Here is a 14,047-nt window from a genome sequence, read left to right as displayed (position 1 = left end):
TTGGGAATTGGTGCTTAACTCCAGTGTGTGCCGTTTTTCTTTCTCTTTGGTAGATCTAATACGAAAACTTCTTTTGGGAGGGTGGCGGTGGTGACTAACAGTGGGTGAATGGTGCTGAGGAGCTGGCTGAGTGTTTGCTGGGAGCAGAGGACATCTCTGGGAGCAGTTCTCCCATCCCACGTGTCGGCTCTGAAGTTCCAGTAGAGTCCTTTGAAACACCAGTGTGGCTCACAGGCATGTACCAGCCACGGGGCCTAACCACATCTTGTTCTTGCTGCTCCAGGGTTTAAAAACAGATGAATCAAAGCGGTGTTTCCCTGGTAGGAATGGGTGCATCAAGGCTTTTCCTTCTTGAACAGGCTTCTGTGGAAGGCGGTTTGTCAGTATTTAGATGTTGCAGTTTTCTTCCCTGAATAGACTAAAGATCCGAGTTCAGTACAACATTCAGCACAGAAGCTCCCTGGAAGTTTGACCTTTCCCAGATTAAACCTTCAGAAAAACCCAGCCCAGGGGCTTGGTAGCTTTCCTGGGTAGAAGATGGCATTTTAAGTTTGAAGTGCTTCAAGTTGTGTTTTAGCTTAGGCTCAAGCAGGACTTTTCCAACAGTAAGAAACAGTGGCTTCCATGTCCGAATCTCCAGTGGCCCAGAGAGCACTTGAAGTAGTCAGAGAAGAAGCACTGCTGGTCCTGCCATGGTCACTGGCTTGTGGCTACTGTGTCTGGGGACTCCTGAGGCAGCTACAGCAGTTGTTTAGGTGGGTTTGTGGTAAGCATAGAGGGAATGTATTTCTAAGGTGTCCAGTAAGGAGTTGCCTTTGTCATCCAAGGACATCCAAAGCCTTACAGCAAAGGAACATGGGTTCCCTTTGCTGGATTGTGCAAGGAATAACAACTTATCTGGGTAAACACCCCTTTTCCAGAGGGAGATTAATTCTTGGAAAGGTATGGGAAGGGAGGAGCCGCTACAAGGATGTGTCATGTTGGCATCCCATCTCCTTAGCTCTGCTTGTCATCTACTGCCACCCCACCTTCCCGTGTAAATACTGAAGACACGCTGCTTTTTTGGGTCCCTCCTTCAGTTAGTCCCTCTCATCTTTAAACCATTAGGTCTGTCGCACCAATTCTTCTCGCTTGGCAGTGTCCATCTCTTTTGGCAGATGGTCCCTGCCCCAGACTCTGCAACTCCTGCTCTCCAGTACAGGCAGGAGATATGATCAGGCAGGGCCTAGGCTCCATGGTGACACGGGCAAGCACCTTCCAAGAAGGGGGTTCTCAGTGGCCAGGACCTGAGGACGGAGCGCAAGGGTGCTCTTCTGTTGATACTACGTGGGCTCCAGCGGCCTGAGGGCAATCTTGAGCGCTCCGTGCTTCCCAGTGTTTACATAGCTGCCTTCAATACTTTATCAGTTCTTAACAAGTTCTTGTAAAACAGATTTGAACAGCTGCTTCTGTAGTCCGAGTGAGCAGGTTAATAATGTGTATTAAACAATTAGACTGAAGCTGCGTGCGTCATCAGATGGAGAAGCTGAAGCTCATTGGGCTCAGAAGCACCTTCCAGCCGGCGCTCTCAGCTTTTCCAGGGTGGAGCAGGTCTGCCAAGGCCACCAGCTGCTCCATCCTGGGAACTCCTCCATGAAGTGTTGGCTTTGAGTTGCTCTGTCCTTACGATATTCCTGAACCCGGAGTAACATGTTTGGGCTCAGTGTCCCTACGTCAGCTCCAGAAATGCGGAAAAAACCACGATGACGATGCAGATCTCTGGCAGAGTATTGTCCCTTCCACTAGGCTGAAGGATGGAAGTGCAGAGGGAAAGAGGGACGGCTTTAAGAACAGCCAGGCTCTGCAGAGCTCAGTCTTTAAAACCTGTATTGTAACACTTGGTTATCTGGCATTAGATGCATCTTCCCACAGCTTTGTCAGTGCATCCACCTGCCGATACGGTATGGAATAAAAAGCAGTGATCTGTGCTCCTGGAGGAGAGATGCTCCTTGTGGACCTTGTTCCCTGGGAGGAATTACAGAACATACAGTTGGGGCAGCTGCTGGGCTGGGACTGGGATGTGACATTCACATTTCCGCACAGGGGCTCATCTTTGAGCACAAAGGGATGGTGGTATTCCCTCTTTCTTTGTTTTTTTTAATACTGCTGTTTGGAGGAGGCTTTGCCATATTTTAGTACCTTCATTTCTGGAAAGATAATGAGTTCGCAACTGTAATTCCCCAATGGCAGCATGAGCACAACACCCCTCTCCTCCCCGAAGTGCGTGACCTGCGGTATGGAGGATGTGCTGTTGGGATACTGAGCTTACATCACTTCTCCGTACTATGAAGCTGCTTTCTCAGTGTGAGGTGGAAAAGAGGAGACAAGTAAGAGGAAGACTTGAAGTTGAGGCTGAGCACCCCTTCTTTCGCCTGGTTTTGTGCCAAGCTTTCACCCCTGCTCCATTCTGCACACCTGCATGCATGTAAGGAATAGGTTTTCTCTGCTCAAGGTAGCCTGCCTGCTGGGGATGCCAGCCCCTCCTCAGATCTCGGAGGGGACGCTGCGGGAGCCTCCTGCAGCTGCAAGGGAAGGAAAGGGATTGCCAGACTGGGTCTGACTGATCTGATCCACTTCGTGTTGCCTCTTTGCTCTGTCCTTCTGCATGGAGGTGACCATGGAAGCCACACAAGCCACGGTTGGCCGCGGTTACTTTACCTGCCTGCAGAAATCGCAGTAAACCAGTTTTCCTGCTTGCCGTACAGCTTCCTGCTTGCTCCTGGCTGAAGTTCAAGGTGTTGATCTGGGTGCCTAGAGCCAGTGTGGTTTGGACCCCGCTGTGAGACATGGTTTCCATCGGTGACCTGCAGCACAGTGGCCCTCCTCCCTGTGGAGGGCTCCCCGCCGGTCCTTCTCGGCTAATCCTATGGCTGCTGTCTGATGTGAAGCAGGTTGTAAGAGTTGTGCTTTGAAAACAGAGCCTGGGGCAGACCTGTGTTTATTTCAAGGCTGGGGAAGGGAGCTTTTGGTTTTTTATTAAAAAAAAAAAAAAAGTGCAGCTCTTCCTGCAGTAGCCTTCTGCTCGGCTTTCTCTGTCCATCCTTCCTTAAACTCTGCTTATGCAGAGTTTAGTCTGGCTCTCAGCTTGTCTTCAGTGATGGTTCTGTGCTATCTGTTTAAACTCTCAGATCTTCATTTCTTACAGTCAGGCTATATAGTGACATCTTGATGGCTTTTTGGGCTTGTTCTCTAGGTCACCACGGTAGCTCCTATTTTGGCAGTAAATTGAATCCTGTCCTATTAAGTGCGATACACCACACCAGGGAGGACTTAGGTTGTTTCCAGCTACGAGTGTGCATGATGCTGACATAGGAGCCTTGGGATCATACTTGTTTTCCAGGGTCTTGCACGTCTTAGGGTCTCCATCAGCTGTTTTCACACGTTGTTGGACATTGCTGCCTTTGGTCTGGGAAATACAGTAACCTATAGGACTTACCAAACATGATGTGACCCAACCAGCCGTTAGTCGTAGTTCACCCATCCTCTGCCTGTTGAATATATGCTGCTTATGTGTCTTTTCTTTTCTGTCACATACAGAATACATTCAGAAATATGCAACAGAAGAAGCACTAAAAGAACAGGAAGAAGGCACCGGCGACAGCTCATCTGAGAGCTCCATGTCTGACTTCTCGGAAGATGAGGCTCAGGATATGGAGTTGTAGTAGAAGAGGCAACCTGCTTTTCAGAGAGACTCTAATTTCCTAACCATGAGAAGCAGACTATAATATTCATATTTAAACAAAGCAATTTTTTTTATTACTAAACAGGTTTTTATGAATAATAGCATTGATATATATATATATATATCACCCTTTAGATCTTGATTTTCTTGGTCATTTCTCGAACCCGAGGTGCATAGCATATTCCCACATTCCATTTTGGTAGCAATATGCAGCCCGAATGCATGCATTCAGATTCCATTTGGCCAAGTCAACTTGTGTGCTACTGAACTGTCAGCTAAAACAGCTGCCCTGGTAGGTAGGGAGTTAGCAAAAAGATGTTTGCTTTCTTATCGATGTTTCCAAAGACACCACCTTGGATGCTAACGTGGAACAGCGTTTTCTCAAAGTCTAAAATCTGGGGGATGATAAACTAACCGTGTAGATCAGACAGTGGAATAAAAGGTGCTCCTTCAGGTCAACCTTGCTGATCGTATTTTACGTGGAGTCACACTAAAAAAAAAAAAAAATAAAAACAAACAATACAAATGCATGGAGCTATTCAGAGCATTGAAGCTTAAAATTTTTGACTTGGATTTTAAGTCCGTTTTTATATGTGGACTCCTGCCTGCCCTTCTGAACTGTAGGGACTGACAACCACTGGTCTATTTGCTTTTGGGACTTTTGAAAGCCTTCATCTGGATGTTATTCGCTTTCTTGGTCTGGATTACGAGCTGTTCCCTTTTTGGGAGGAAAAAAAAAACAAAACAAAACAAACCAAAACACAAACCACAAACGATGCTCTCTGAACAGTGCTTTGATTTAGCTGGAGCACATGTGAAGTCAAACTCTTTACTTTGTCATAGTTTTGAAACTGCTGCCCTTTAATGGCTTCAAGTTTGCTTTTTTTTTTCTCTTGCTTGAAGTACGGTTAAACACCTCGCAAACACTCTCCATCTCCTAAGAGGGTCCTCTGACCAGATGGATTAGCCTTGCTGAGAGCTTCAGATCCACGAAGATTGGCCCATTGACTGTAGTCCACGAATCCATCGGCACTGATTTTATTTTCCTTTCCCCCCTGCCCCCCTCTGCACCAGCTTGGTTAGCCATCTGCTTGTGTGTGTACAACAGGATTAAAATTTCTTAAAAGTTAACAAAGAATATGATCTAGAAAAATTTGAGATGAATAAAAAAAAGCCTAAAAGCACCAATTGAGGAAGCAAGTGAATCTGCTCTGTTTTGTTTTGGTTGTTTGGGTTTTTGTTTTTTTGTTTTTCGTTTTTTTTCCAGGATGCTTCTGAATTGAAATGTTTGATTTCTGCTGGTGTCTTTCAGCAAGCTGAGATTTTTGTTTGTTTGTTTTAATGCTACAAAATCTAATATAGTAAATGTCTACCTGGGATGCCAGTATACTTGAATCTGGATAATTGTGCATTGGAGATTCAAACTAAGATGGATTTTTAAAGCTGAATGTTACCTGCTGTATTCTTTTGGGTGTTTTGGAGGGGTTTGGACAAGATGCTTTAATTTGTGGTGCAACCTACAGGACAGTGCATGGAGAAAAATCAACCCACCCTGAGCAACTCTCGAGCAGAGTTTTGAATGTCAGACTGGTACATTTGTCATTTTCCCGGAACTGGGTGTTGTTTTTTTTTTCTTTCTTTCTTTAGAAATGCCACCAAGTTTTGAGTCATTGGGGTTGGAAGGTTACAATCCTATTTCTAATTCATAAAGCACAATCAATTTATTATTTTTCTTTTGGGGGGGACAAAAAAACCCCTCTTAAAGTACCACTTTGCTTTAGCATGATTTTCCTTAATAAAAATATACAAAGAATTTCCTTTATGTTAATTACGGGCATGAAGCAAAGGTTTTTCCTCTCCTTTTTCCCTTTTTATTTTAAAGCAGTAATGTTAGGGCTGTGGCTAGTGACTGTGCTGAAGTTCTCTATCTAGCATTTGTGGCTTGTCGGAAGGGTAATATTAACTATTTAACATGTAATGGTGTACTTAACTCTTATCTAGCACGCTGTTTTTCTCATTACTTTGGGGAGGGAGGGGCCACGTTTTGCTGGCACTGTTTAACTTGCTTACCTGCTGACCTAGCAGTTTGCTTGTGCTATAACCTTTACTGTAGGTGCTACTTAGGAGTAGAGTAAGTGCTGGGTGGTGATATCAGTTTAAAAGATTTAAAAAAAAAAAAAAAAAAACCAACAACAAAAAAACCCACAAAAAAAATATCACAATAAAAATTTGTATTTTTTCAATATTGTATAAAAATAGTGTTCTAATTACCTCATCCCCCTTCCTTTGCAGGTTTTCTCTTCCCCATCACTCCCTCCCCTAACTCGGATTTAGTGTATCAAACCGCTCCCAGGTTCCCCCCTCCTTTTGTGAAACGTGTATTCTGCTAAACAGGGATTCCCTCCCCCCCCCCCCCCCCCCCCCCAAAAAAAAATACCGATAAAGCTGCAGTTTGCCGGGCCAGCTCCTGACCTGGGCGTGAGGATGCAGCGGGGCTCGTGGAGCTTGTCCAATGGCTCAATGGGTCCAGACCCACAAAAACGCGTGGCTCCGGCTCTTCCTGGCCCTCCTGAGCTGTGGCAAAACTCAGCGCCCGGTTGCCCTGTTGCGGCGGAGGAAAAACCCGGCTGCCAAAATGCTGCTTGTAAAAAAATGTCCATCCTGGATGCAAGATGCTTCTAGGGGATGAGGTGGACTGGGGTCTGCTCTGCGCCTCGGGAATGCCTGCACCCCTCTGCTTCTTCCCCTCCATCATTTTTCACCTCTTTTTTTTTTTTCCAAATCTCCCTCCTTCTCCCAGAATAATCTTCCCCCCCAAACAGTTTGTAAATAAAACTACACCTATGTAGTCCGGAAGAAAAGGTGGAGCCATATTGAAGCAAGATAGCTCTTTTTTTTTGGTCATCTTGAGGGGTTTTTTTTCTTCTTCTTCAGAAAACAGTGGTGGTGTCACCTTGTGCTCTGTCAGGGTGATGGGAATTTCTCAGCCAGCCCGTGATGGACCCCGGGTTGAGTTTCCTGCTACCAAAACATGCCACAGCCCCTCGGCGCTGTTTTGGAAACAACCTTTGGCTTCTATTCCTGTAATCTCTCCTTTTGCCGTCGAGGTTTTTGCGTGACATGAAAAGCTGAGTTGCCGTGTCCCTCGATGGTGGCACCCGGTGCCTCGGGGCTGGCCGGTGACCCTCCGTGCCGAGTTTTTCTGACCCACAGGTTGTCGGTTTGGCGGATGCAGAAGGATGCGGGGACGGGCTGGAGCGGAGCTTTGCCATCAGCCTGGTAGGGCACGGGCTTGTCCTCCTGCCTCCACCGTGTCCATGGTTGAACCCCAACCCATCTCTCTCTTCTTTACCTGTCTACCCATCCCTTAACACGTGCCAGAGAGACGGGGACCCCTTCCCATCCCCGCCTGGCGGGTGTCGTCCATCGGCAGGGACCCTTCTCGCAGGCGATCGGGAAGGCTGGGAGGTGTTTGACGATTTTCTCTTTTATTTTTTGCTTCTTTTTTGCTCGTCCAAGTTCTGCTGGCACTTTAGCAGGGGTGTTTGCAGCATGAGAAATGGCCATGACTTTACTGCCTGTGTTTGGTACCTATCGTGTGATACTTGAAGAGATCAGGGGTGTTTTGCCCTTTGAGTCAGCTCTGTATTATTTTTTTTTCTTTTTTTCTCCTCTTTTTCTTGCATTGTTGATGTAGTGGGCACATCTGCCACCCTGACAAAATGCCTCTTCTCTAAGAGTATAACCTCTCCAATAGTTGTGTATAATTAAAGAACTGTAAACTTTTTTTAAAATAAAATATGTATATACCTTGAAGCTTGGCTGGTGCTTGATCGCTGAGAGCTTGGTCTCGCAGGAAAGACCCTGGGACCTCACGGCCTTGACTTTGCATCCCACCAGGACTTCACCCACGGCCCATCTATGCCAGATCAAAGCCGTCCCGGGGCACCTTCTGCCTGGAGGTGACATGCTGGAGGTGGAAGCAGAGGTTGTTGCGCACGCCCAACGTGCTGATGGTAGTGCTGGGGGTAGCCGGCTCCTTCTCCAGCTATTTGCGAGTGGCTGGGTGATGTCCTTCTATGCCCGGTGACTGCGGCCAGGGCACCAAAGATGATTTTTAGGGTCTTGGGCTGGAAATGAGGGATGAGTGCAGCCACGGGGCATCCATCCCTCCCCGTCCCTTCACCGGCGCAGCCTCGTCGGGTGGATTTCTTTCAAGGTTTCTTCTTGCAGCAGGACAAGTCATTACAGGTAACGTTGCTTGAGATGCCACGGCCACCGTGGGAGCTGTGTTTGGTGTCCTGTGCCGGTAATTATGGCAGGGGTGGCTGTTTTCTGTATAATCGCGCATAATTTTAGCTTGATGTTACATGAGGATTGGGATAACGTATACAGGGGATGTGACCAGGAGTGGGAGCAGTTCAAGGACCCCCGAGTTGGTGTTTCGTGGCTGTGGGTGGGCCAGGGAAGGGGACAACAGCCTGGCATGTGGCTTGTCCTCATCCTGGTGGCTTGTCCTCATCCTGGTTTAACTTGCTGCAGCCTCTGTCCCAAATTTACTGGAACTGAGCAAGACCTTCCTCTCCACCACCCTCCTCCCTGCACCCTTGTCTTGCTCCAGCCAGGGCTGTTTGTCACCCTAGGACCCAGCTTGGGGACAGGGTGGCGGGTCCGTGTCATGCCAGTGCCACCTGCTGCCAGCACCCAGCCTGGCAGCCCTGAGCACCTTTGGGTGATGGTGGGTGCGGGGGGGGACGGGACACCCCGTCCCAGTGCCACCTCTGGGGGCCACCAGCCCTCTGGTGGCCCCCTTGCCATGGGGAGTGAGCAGGGAAGGGGGGGACAGCCCTATACCCCCCCTGCTGTGTCCCCCCCTTTTAGGGGAGCTTTTAGGGCCAGCTGGGGGTGGCACTGTCCCCTCTGCCCAGCAGGTGGCCCCCGTGCCACACCAGTATAGCCTCCCACTCTGCCCAGTACAGGGTAGAGCTGGCCCCGGTGCTGGGTTCCCTCCCTGTCCCCTGGATGTGGCCCCATCGCTGCTCTGTCCCCTGGGTGCCGAGTGCCACCCACCGTCCTCCCTCGGCGTTTGGGGCTCGGTTCGGCCTGGCCCGAGCTCCCGTGGAGGTGGGTGCTGCTTGGGGGGGGGCTCAGCGCTGGGGTGACATGGGGGACAGGGACCCATGGCTGGCGGCGGGTGCTGCTCCGTGCTCCCGGTGCACCTGGAGGCCTTGTCCTGCCCCATCTGTGTCGATGCCGGAGGGCATCAAGGGGCAAAGCACTGAGCCTGGGTGCCATCTCGCAGGACTCTGGGTACCTTCCCCAGGGGGCTCTGGGTGCCATCCCCATGGGACTCTCCTTGCTACCACCATAGGGCCCTGGGTGCCATCCCCATGGAAGTCTGGGTGCCATCCCCAAGGGGCTCTGGGTGCCATCCCCGTGGAAGTCCATCCCCAAGGGGCTCTGGGTGCCATCCCCGTGGAAGTCTGGGTGCCATCCCCAAGGGGCTCTGGGTGCCATCCCCGTGGAAGTCCATCCCCAAGGGGCTCTGGGTGCCATCCCCATGGAAGTCTGGGTGCCATCCCCAAGGGGCTCTGGGTGCCATCCCCGTGGAAGTCCATCCCCAAGGGGCACTGGGTGCAATCCCCATCAGGCTTTGGATGCCATCACCACAGGGCTTTGGGTGCCATCTCTGTGGGGCTCTGGGTGCCGTCCCCATGGCTGTGCAGCCCCTGTGACAGAGGGGGACAAGCCAGCGCTGGCAGGCGCTCAGGACTCTGGTCCCAGGGCTGCTAACGGGGTGAGCAGGGCGTCCCCTCCCTTCTCGGCTTTGTCCCCACGCCGGGTGCCAGGACCTTCCACCATGGGAACTGCTTCCTGTCCCCTTTCGGGACCCAAAGGACCTTTGAGGGGGGCTGCACCGGCTGAGGGGTGCTGCACACCCATCCGAATGCGACCCTGAAGGATGCCAGCACTGCAGCCTGGCCAAGGCCACCAACCCCAGGGGAATGCGCACCTCCGAGCCCCAAGCGGGCACTGAGCCGGGCCACTTGCGGTGACCCCAAGGGCCACGGGGGACACCTGAGCCTGCTCTGCCTGCCCCACGCCGGCTCTGGTTACGGCCCGAATTGTTCCTCCCGGCTGGAAGAAATGCCGTCAGCGCCGGCGGATCGGTGGCCATTACTAATGCATGATACTCCGGCGGGAGACGGCTGTGGCTGACACCCCGCGGTGGGGCTGGGGCCCCCCCAAACCACCTGCGCCCCTCGGGGAGGGCAGGAGGGACAGAGCCAGGTTTGGGGAAGGGTCTTGCTCCCTCCTTGCTTCATCCAGGCCCTGAACCCCGGCTCAGGCTGGCACTGGACGTGCCTGTCCAACGCAGCAGGCCAGGGCCTGGTAAACGCGCGTGCCCGGCTGGAGCGCGAGCACGGTGGGGCTGGGGCCGTGGCCATGCTGCCAAAGGGGTCTTGCCCAAGAAGGACCCTGGCACCCCTGCCACATCCCAGGTGACCAGGAGTGGTCCTGCAGAGGACGTTCACAGCTCGGTGCACGTTTGCTGACAAATATCTCTGTTTTCCCTATAACCGGTGATTCTGACCCATTTGCAGCCAGGGACCCTCCTCCCTCCTTTGCTCCTTCCCAATTTTTAGCTCTTTTTCCCCAACTCCTCTCCTTCACCCCCTGTTTTCCTCTCCCCAGCTGAGCGTGCAGATGCCAAACCCAGCAGCTTCACCCCTCGCCCACCCCAGAGCCAGATCCCCCACAGAGCCGGCGTGGTCCAACCCACCAGGGTGGGATGCTCATCCCTGCACATCCCACCTCGGGGTGCCACCCATCAGGATGAACAACGGCGACCACCTCCCCATCCCTGAGCTTCAACCCCATTTTTAAGCCGGGATCTCATGGGGGGGATTTTGCCAGCGCCAGCCTCACCAGTGCCGTAAAACATGCCGGGGAGGGCTCCCCAGCTAATGTACTTCGGTTGCGTTCCCTCATCCCTCCGCATCAATATTGCATTATCGTTTCCATCCCCATCTGAGCCCAAGCGAGGAGCCGTGGAAAGAAACCCGGCCCCGGCTGAGCCCCCGCACCGAGCGCCGCCGGGTCTCAGCGCCGGCGGGGCGGCTTTGCCCGACCCCCCTCCGCCTTTCCAGAGGCTCTTCCAGGTCCGTCCGCATTAAATATTTGGTTGAGGAACAAAAGAAGACAATGTAAATTTTTAAACAGGGCCATTTGCTCCGCTCGGTTTACGCGGGCTGAGGCCTTGACGAAATTTCGGCCGTACCTTTGTGGAGCTGACATATTGATGGTGCTGAGGAGAGGGATGAGCCTGGCGCCAAGGGGCCCCATGCTGCGCTTGGGTTGACGTATTTGTCACCATGCATGGCCTGCATGGTGCCTTCTGGCTCTTGGGGACCATCCTGGGGTCTCAGGGACCATCCGTGGGCATGGGGACCATCCCAGGTGCCTCCTTGCTTAGGGACCATCCCGGGGTCTTGGGGATCAGTCAAGGTGCCTCCCTGCTTGGGAACAGTCCTGGCATCATGGGGACCATCCAAGGTGCTTCCCTGCTTGGGGACCACCCTGGGGTTTCAGGGTCCATCTCTGGGCATAGGGACCATCCAAGGTGCCTCCCTGCTTGGCAAGCATCCCAGGTCTCAGGGACCTCCTTGGGCATGGGGAACATCCAAGTTTCTTCCCTGCTTGGCAACAGTCCTGGGGTCTTGGGGCTCATCCTGGGTTCTGGGAACCATCTGGGGTGCTTCCCTGCTTGGGGACCATCCCGGAATCTCAGGGACCATCCTGGAGTCTCCAGGACCTTCCTGGGCTCTTGGGGACCATCCTTGCACCTGAGGACCATCCAAGATGGCTCCCTGCTTGGGAACAACTTGGGAACCTTGGGGTCTTGGGAGCCACCCCTGGGCATGGGCACCATCCAAGGTCCCTCCCCGCTAAGACCATCCTGGGGTCTCAGGGACCATTTTGGCCTCTTGGGGACCATCCCAGGGTGTGGGAGCCATCCAGGTGCCTCCCTGCTTGGGGACCATCCCAGGCTCTTGGGGACCATCTGAGGTGCCTCCCTGCTTGGGGACCATCCTGGGGTCTCAGGGACCATTCTGGGTTCCTGGGGATCATCTGGGGTGCCTCCTGCTTGGGGACCATCCCTGGGCATGGGGACCATCCAAGGAGCCTCCCTGCTTGGGGACCATCCTGAGGTCTTGGGGACCATCCCAGCTCTTGAGTACCATCTGGGGTGCCTCCCCTTGCTTGGGGACCATCCTGGGCTCTTGGGGGATCATCCCAGGGTTGGGGACCATCTGGGGTGCCTTTTGCCTTGGCAACCATCCTGAGGTCTTGGGGACCACCCAGAGTGTGTCCCTGCTCGGTGACAATCCTGGGATTTGGGACCCATCCCGGGGGACCACCCAGTGTCCCTCCTTTCTCCAGCACCACCGGGGTGCCAGAGACACCAGCATCCTGAGCCCAGCACGGGGCCGAGCTCAGCCTCATCCTGGATGGTCACCCCAAGATCTGGCACCATCACCCCCGTCCCAGCCCTCTCCTCCTCCCCTCAACCCTCCCTCCCCGCTTCCCCCCCATGTCTCTTGGGGGGGCTGCTCCCCACCGCCCCCCCCGTGCTTCACAGCCCCAAAACGCCTCTTCCCAGGGGGTTTGACACCCCCCAAAAAAATCCGGGAGGCACCGACCAGCTTCTCCCACCCTCCATCCCGGCGGCCTGTGGCAACCCGATCCCGGTCCCAGCAGGCAGCCTGGCCCCAAACTGGTCGGGCTGGTTTGCGGCACTGGAGCCCAGTGCTGCAGAGGCACTTTCGGGGGGGGGGGGGCCTGCAGTGACACCCCCCTCCCGTATATCTATATGGTTTTATATACGGTTTGCATCTGTGTAGTTGCACGGGGCTGCGTGGGTGTGATTGGGGGTGGGGGGTGGGATTTAATTGGGGGGGTGATTTGGGGGGGGGATGTAATTTTAGGGGGAGAGGATGTAGTTTGGGGGGGGGGGGGGGCGCCGGTGCGGGCCATCCCCGTGGCTCCAGGGCTGGGGCAAGGGGGGACACACCCCTCCATCGCCCCGGGGACAGCCGGAGAGCCATGCCCCCCCCCCGTGGCCACCACACCAGCCGTGCCCCCCCACCTCGCATCCACGCACCCCCCGCAACCAGCAGCGGGGTCGTGCCCCCCCCCCCCCAATCCCCGGAGCCCATCCCCGTCCCCTCGGGGCGGGCGGCGGCAGCTGCGGGCGCGGCGGCGCCTCTCGGGTTGCGGGCCGGGGGGGGGGGTCGGGATCGTTTTCCGTCTCCCCCCTCCCGGGGGGGGGGTTAGGGAGCGGGAAACCGGATCGGCGGCGGCGGGGCGGCTCAGGTGCGCGGCCGCGCTGCCGCCGCCCGCCGGTGTCCGGTGTCCGACAGCCGGTGAGCGGCCCCGACGGCGGCCCCGGGGCGGGCCGGGCCCGGCTATAAAAATCCCCCCCCAAGGGGAAGGAACCGCCGGTTGGGGCTCAGCCTTCCCCGGCCCCTGCCCGCCCGCCGGGACGGAGCCGCCCGCCCCGAGGCCGCGGTGATGGGCGGGCGCCGCCTCCCACCCCATTAAGGGAAGGGAAAGGGGGGGGGTGTCCTCTCCGCCCGTCTTAGGAGCTGGAGGGGGCACTGGGGGGGTCCCACCATCAGCCCCCCGGGGTGGGTGCCCGGGATAACGGAGGGAGGGGGGGCGAGTTACCGTGCCGGTAGCCCCGGCGGGGCGGCCCCGGGGGTGGGGTACCGGGGGGTGGGGGGGGGGGTGGCCCAAGGTGAGCCCGGCCCCCCCGCCCCGGGCCCGGCTCCACCTTCCGGGGCACCTGGGCCAATTGGGAGCCGCAGGGGGGGTCCCCCCGGCCGGGCTAAGGCCGCCGCCGCCGCCGCTCCCCGCCACTTGGGCGAGCGCCGGGGCGGCGGGCGGCGGCGGGGACCCCCCCCCGGGGGGGAGAGGGGGGTCCCGTCTCCTTCCCCCCCCCCCCTCCGCCCTCCCCCGCAGCCCCGGGGTGACCCCCCCGTCGGGTCCCGCTTTGGCCGCCCGGAGCCGAGGCAGCGCCCGGAGCAGAGGTAAGTGCGGCCGCCTCGGCCCCGGGGGGGGTCGGGTCCGGTTGGGCCCCCCCGGGGCTCAGAGACCACCCCCCCTTGGCCACCCCCTTCCCTCCGGTCCCCCCACGCAGAATTCGGCCCCGGGGCGGCGTGTCCCCCCCTCTCCCCGCTTTTTCTCGACGTGGGGTTCCCCCCCCTACTCGGGCTGAGCCCCCCCCCAACTCCTTCCCCCCTCCCACGGCACCCCGCCCCT

The 14,047-nt window shown here is 55.4% G+C and overlaps 1 protein-coding gene across 2 annotated transcripts in view; it reads left to right on the top strand.

Moving 5' to 3' along the window:
• Nucleotides 1-4,921, top strand: part of UBE2H (ubiquitin conjugating enzyme E2 H) — a 52,666-nt gene extending 47,745 nt beyond the window's left edge. For both annotated transcript variants that reach the window (XM_075512081.1, XM_075511996.1), the window contains one exon: nt 3,577-4,921. In XM_075512081.1, coding sequence (XP_075368196.1) covers nt 3,577-3,701 — 125 coding nt within the window. In that variant the 3' untranslated portion in view covers nt 3,702-4,921. The remainder of the gene's footprint in view (nt 1-3,576) is intronic.
• Nucleotides 4,922-14,047: the final 9,126 nt, after the last annotated feature.

This window comes from Mycteria americana, chromosome 1 (assembly GCF_035582795.1).
Source record: "Mycteria americana isolate JAX WOST 10 ecotype Jacksonville Zoo and Gardens chromosome 1, USCA_MyAme_1.0, whole genome shotgun sequence".
Classification (NCBI taxonomy): Eukaryota; Metazoa; Chordata; class Aves; order Ciconiiformes; family Ciconiidae; genus Mycteria; species Mycteria americana.
The sequence above is the reverse complement of the archived record's forward strand: the minus strand, read 5'-3'. Positions and strand labels throughout refer to the sequence as shown.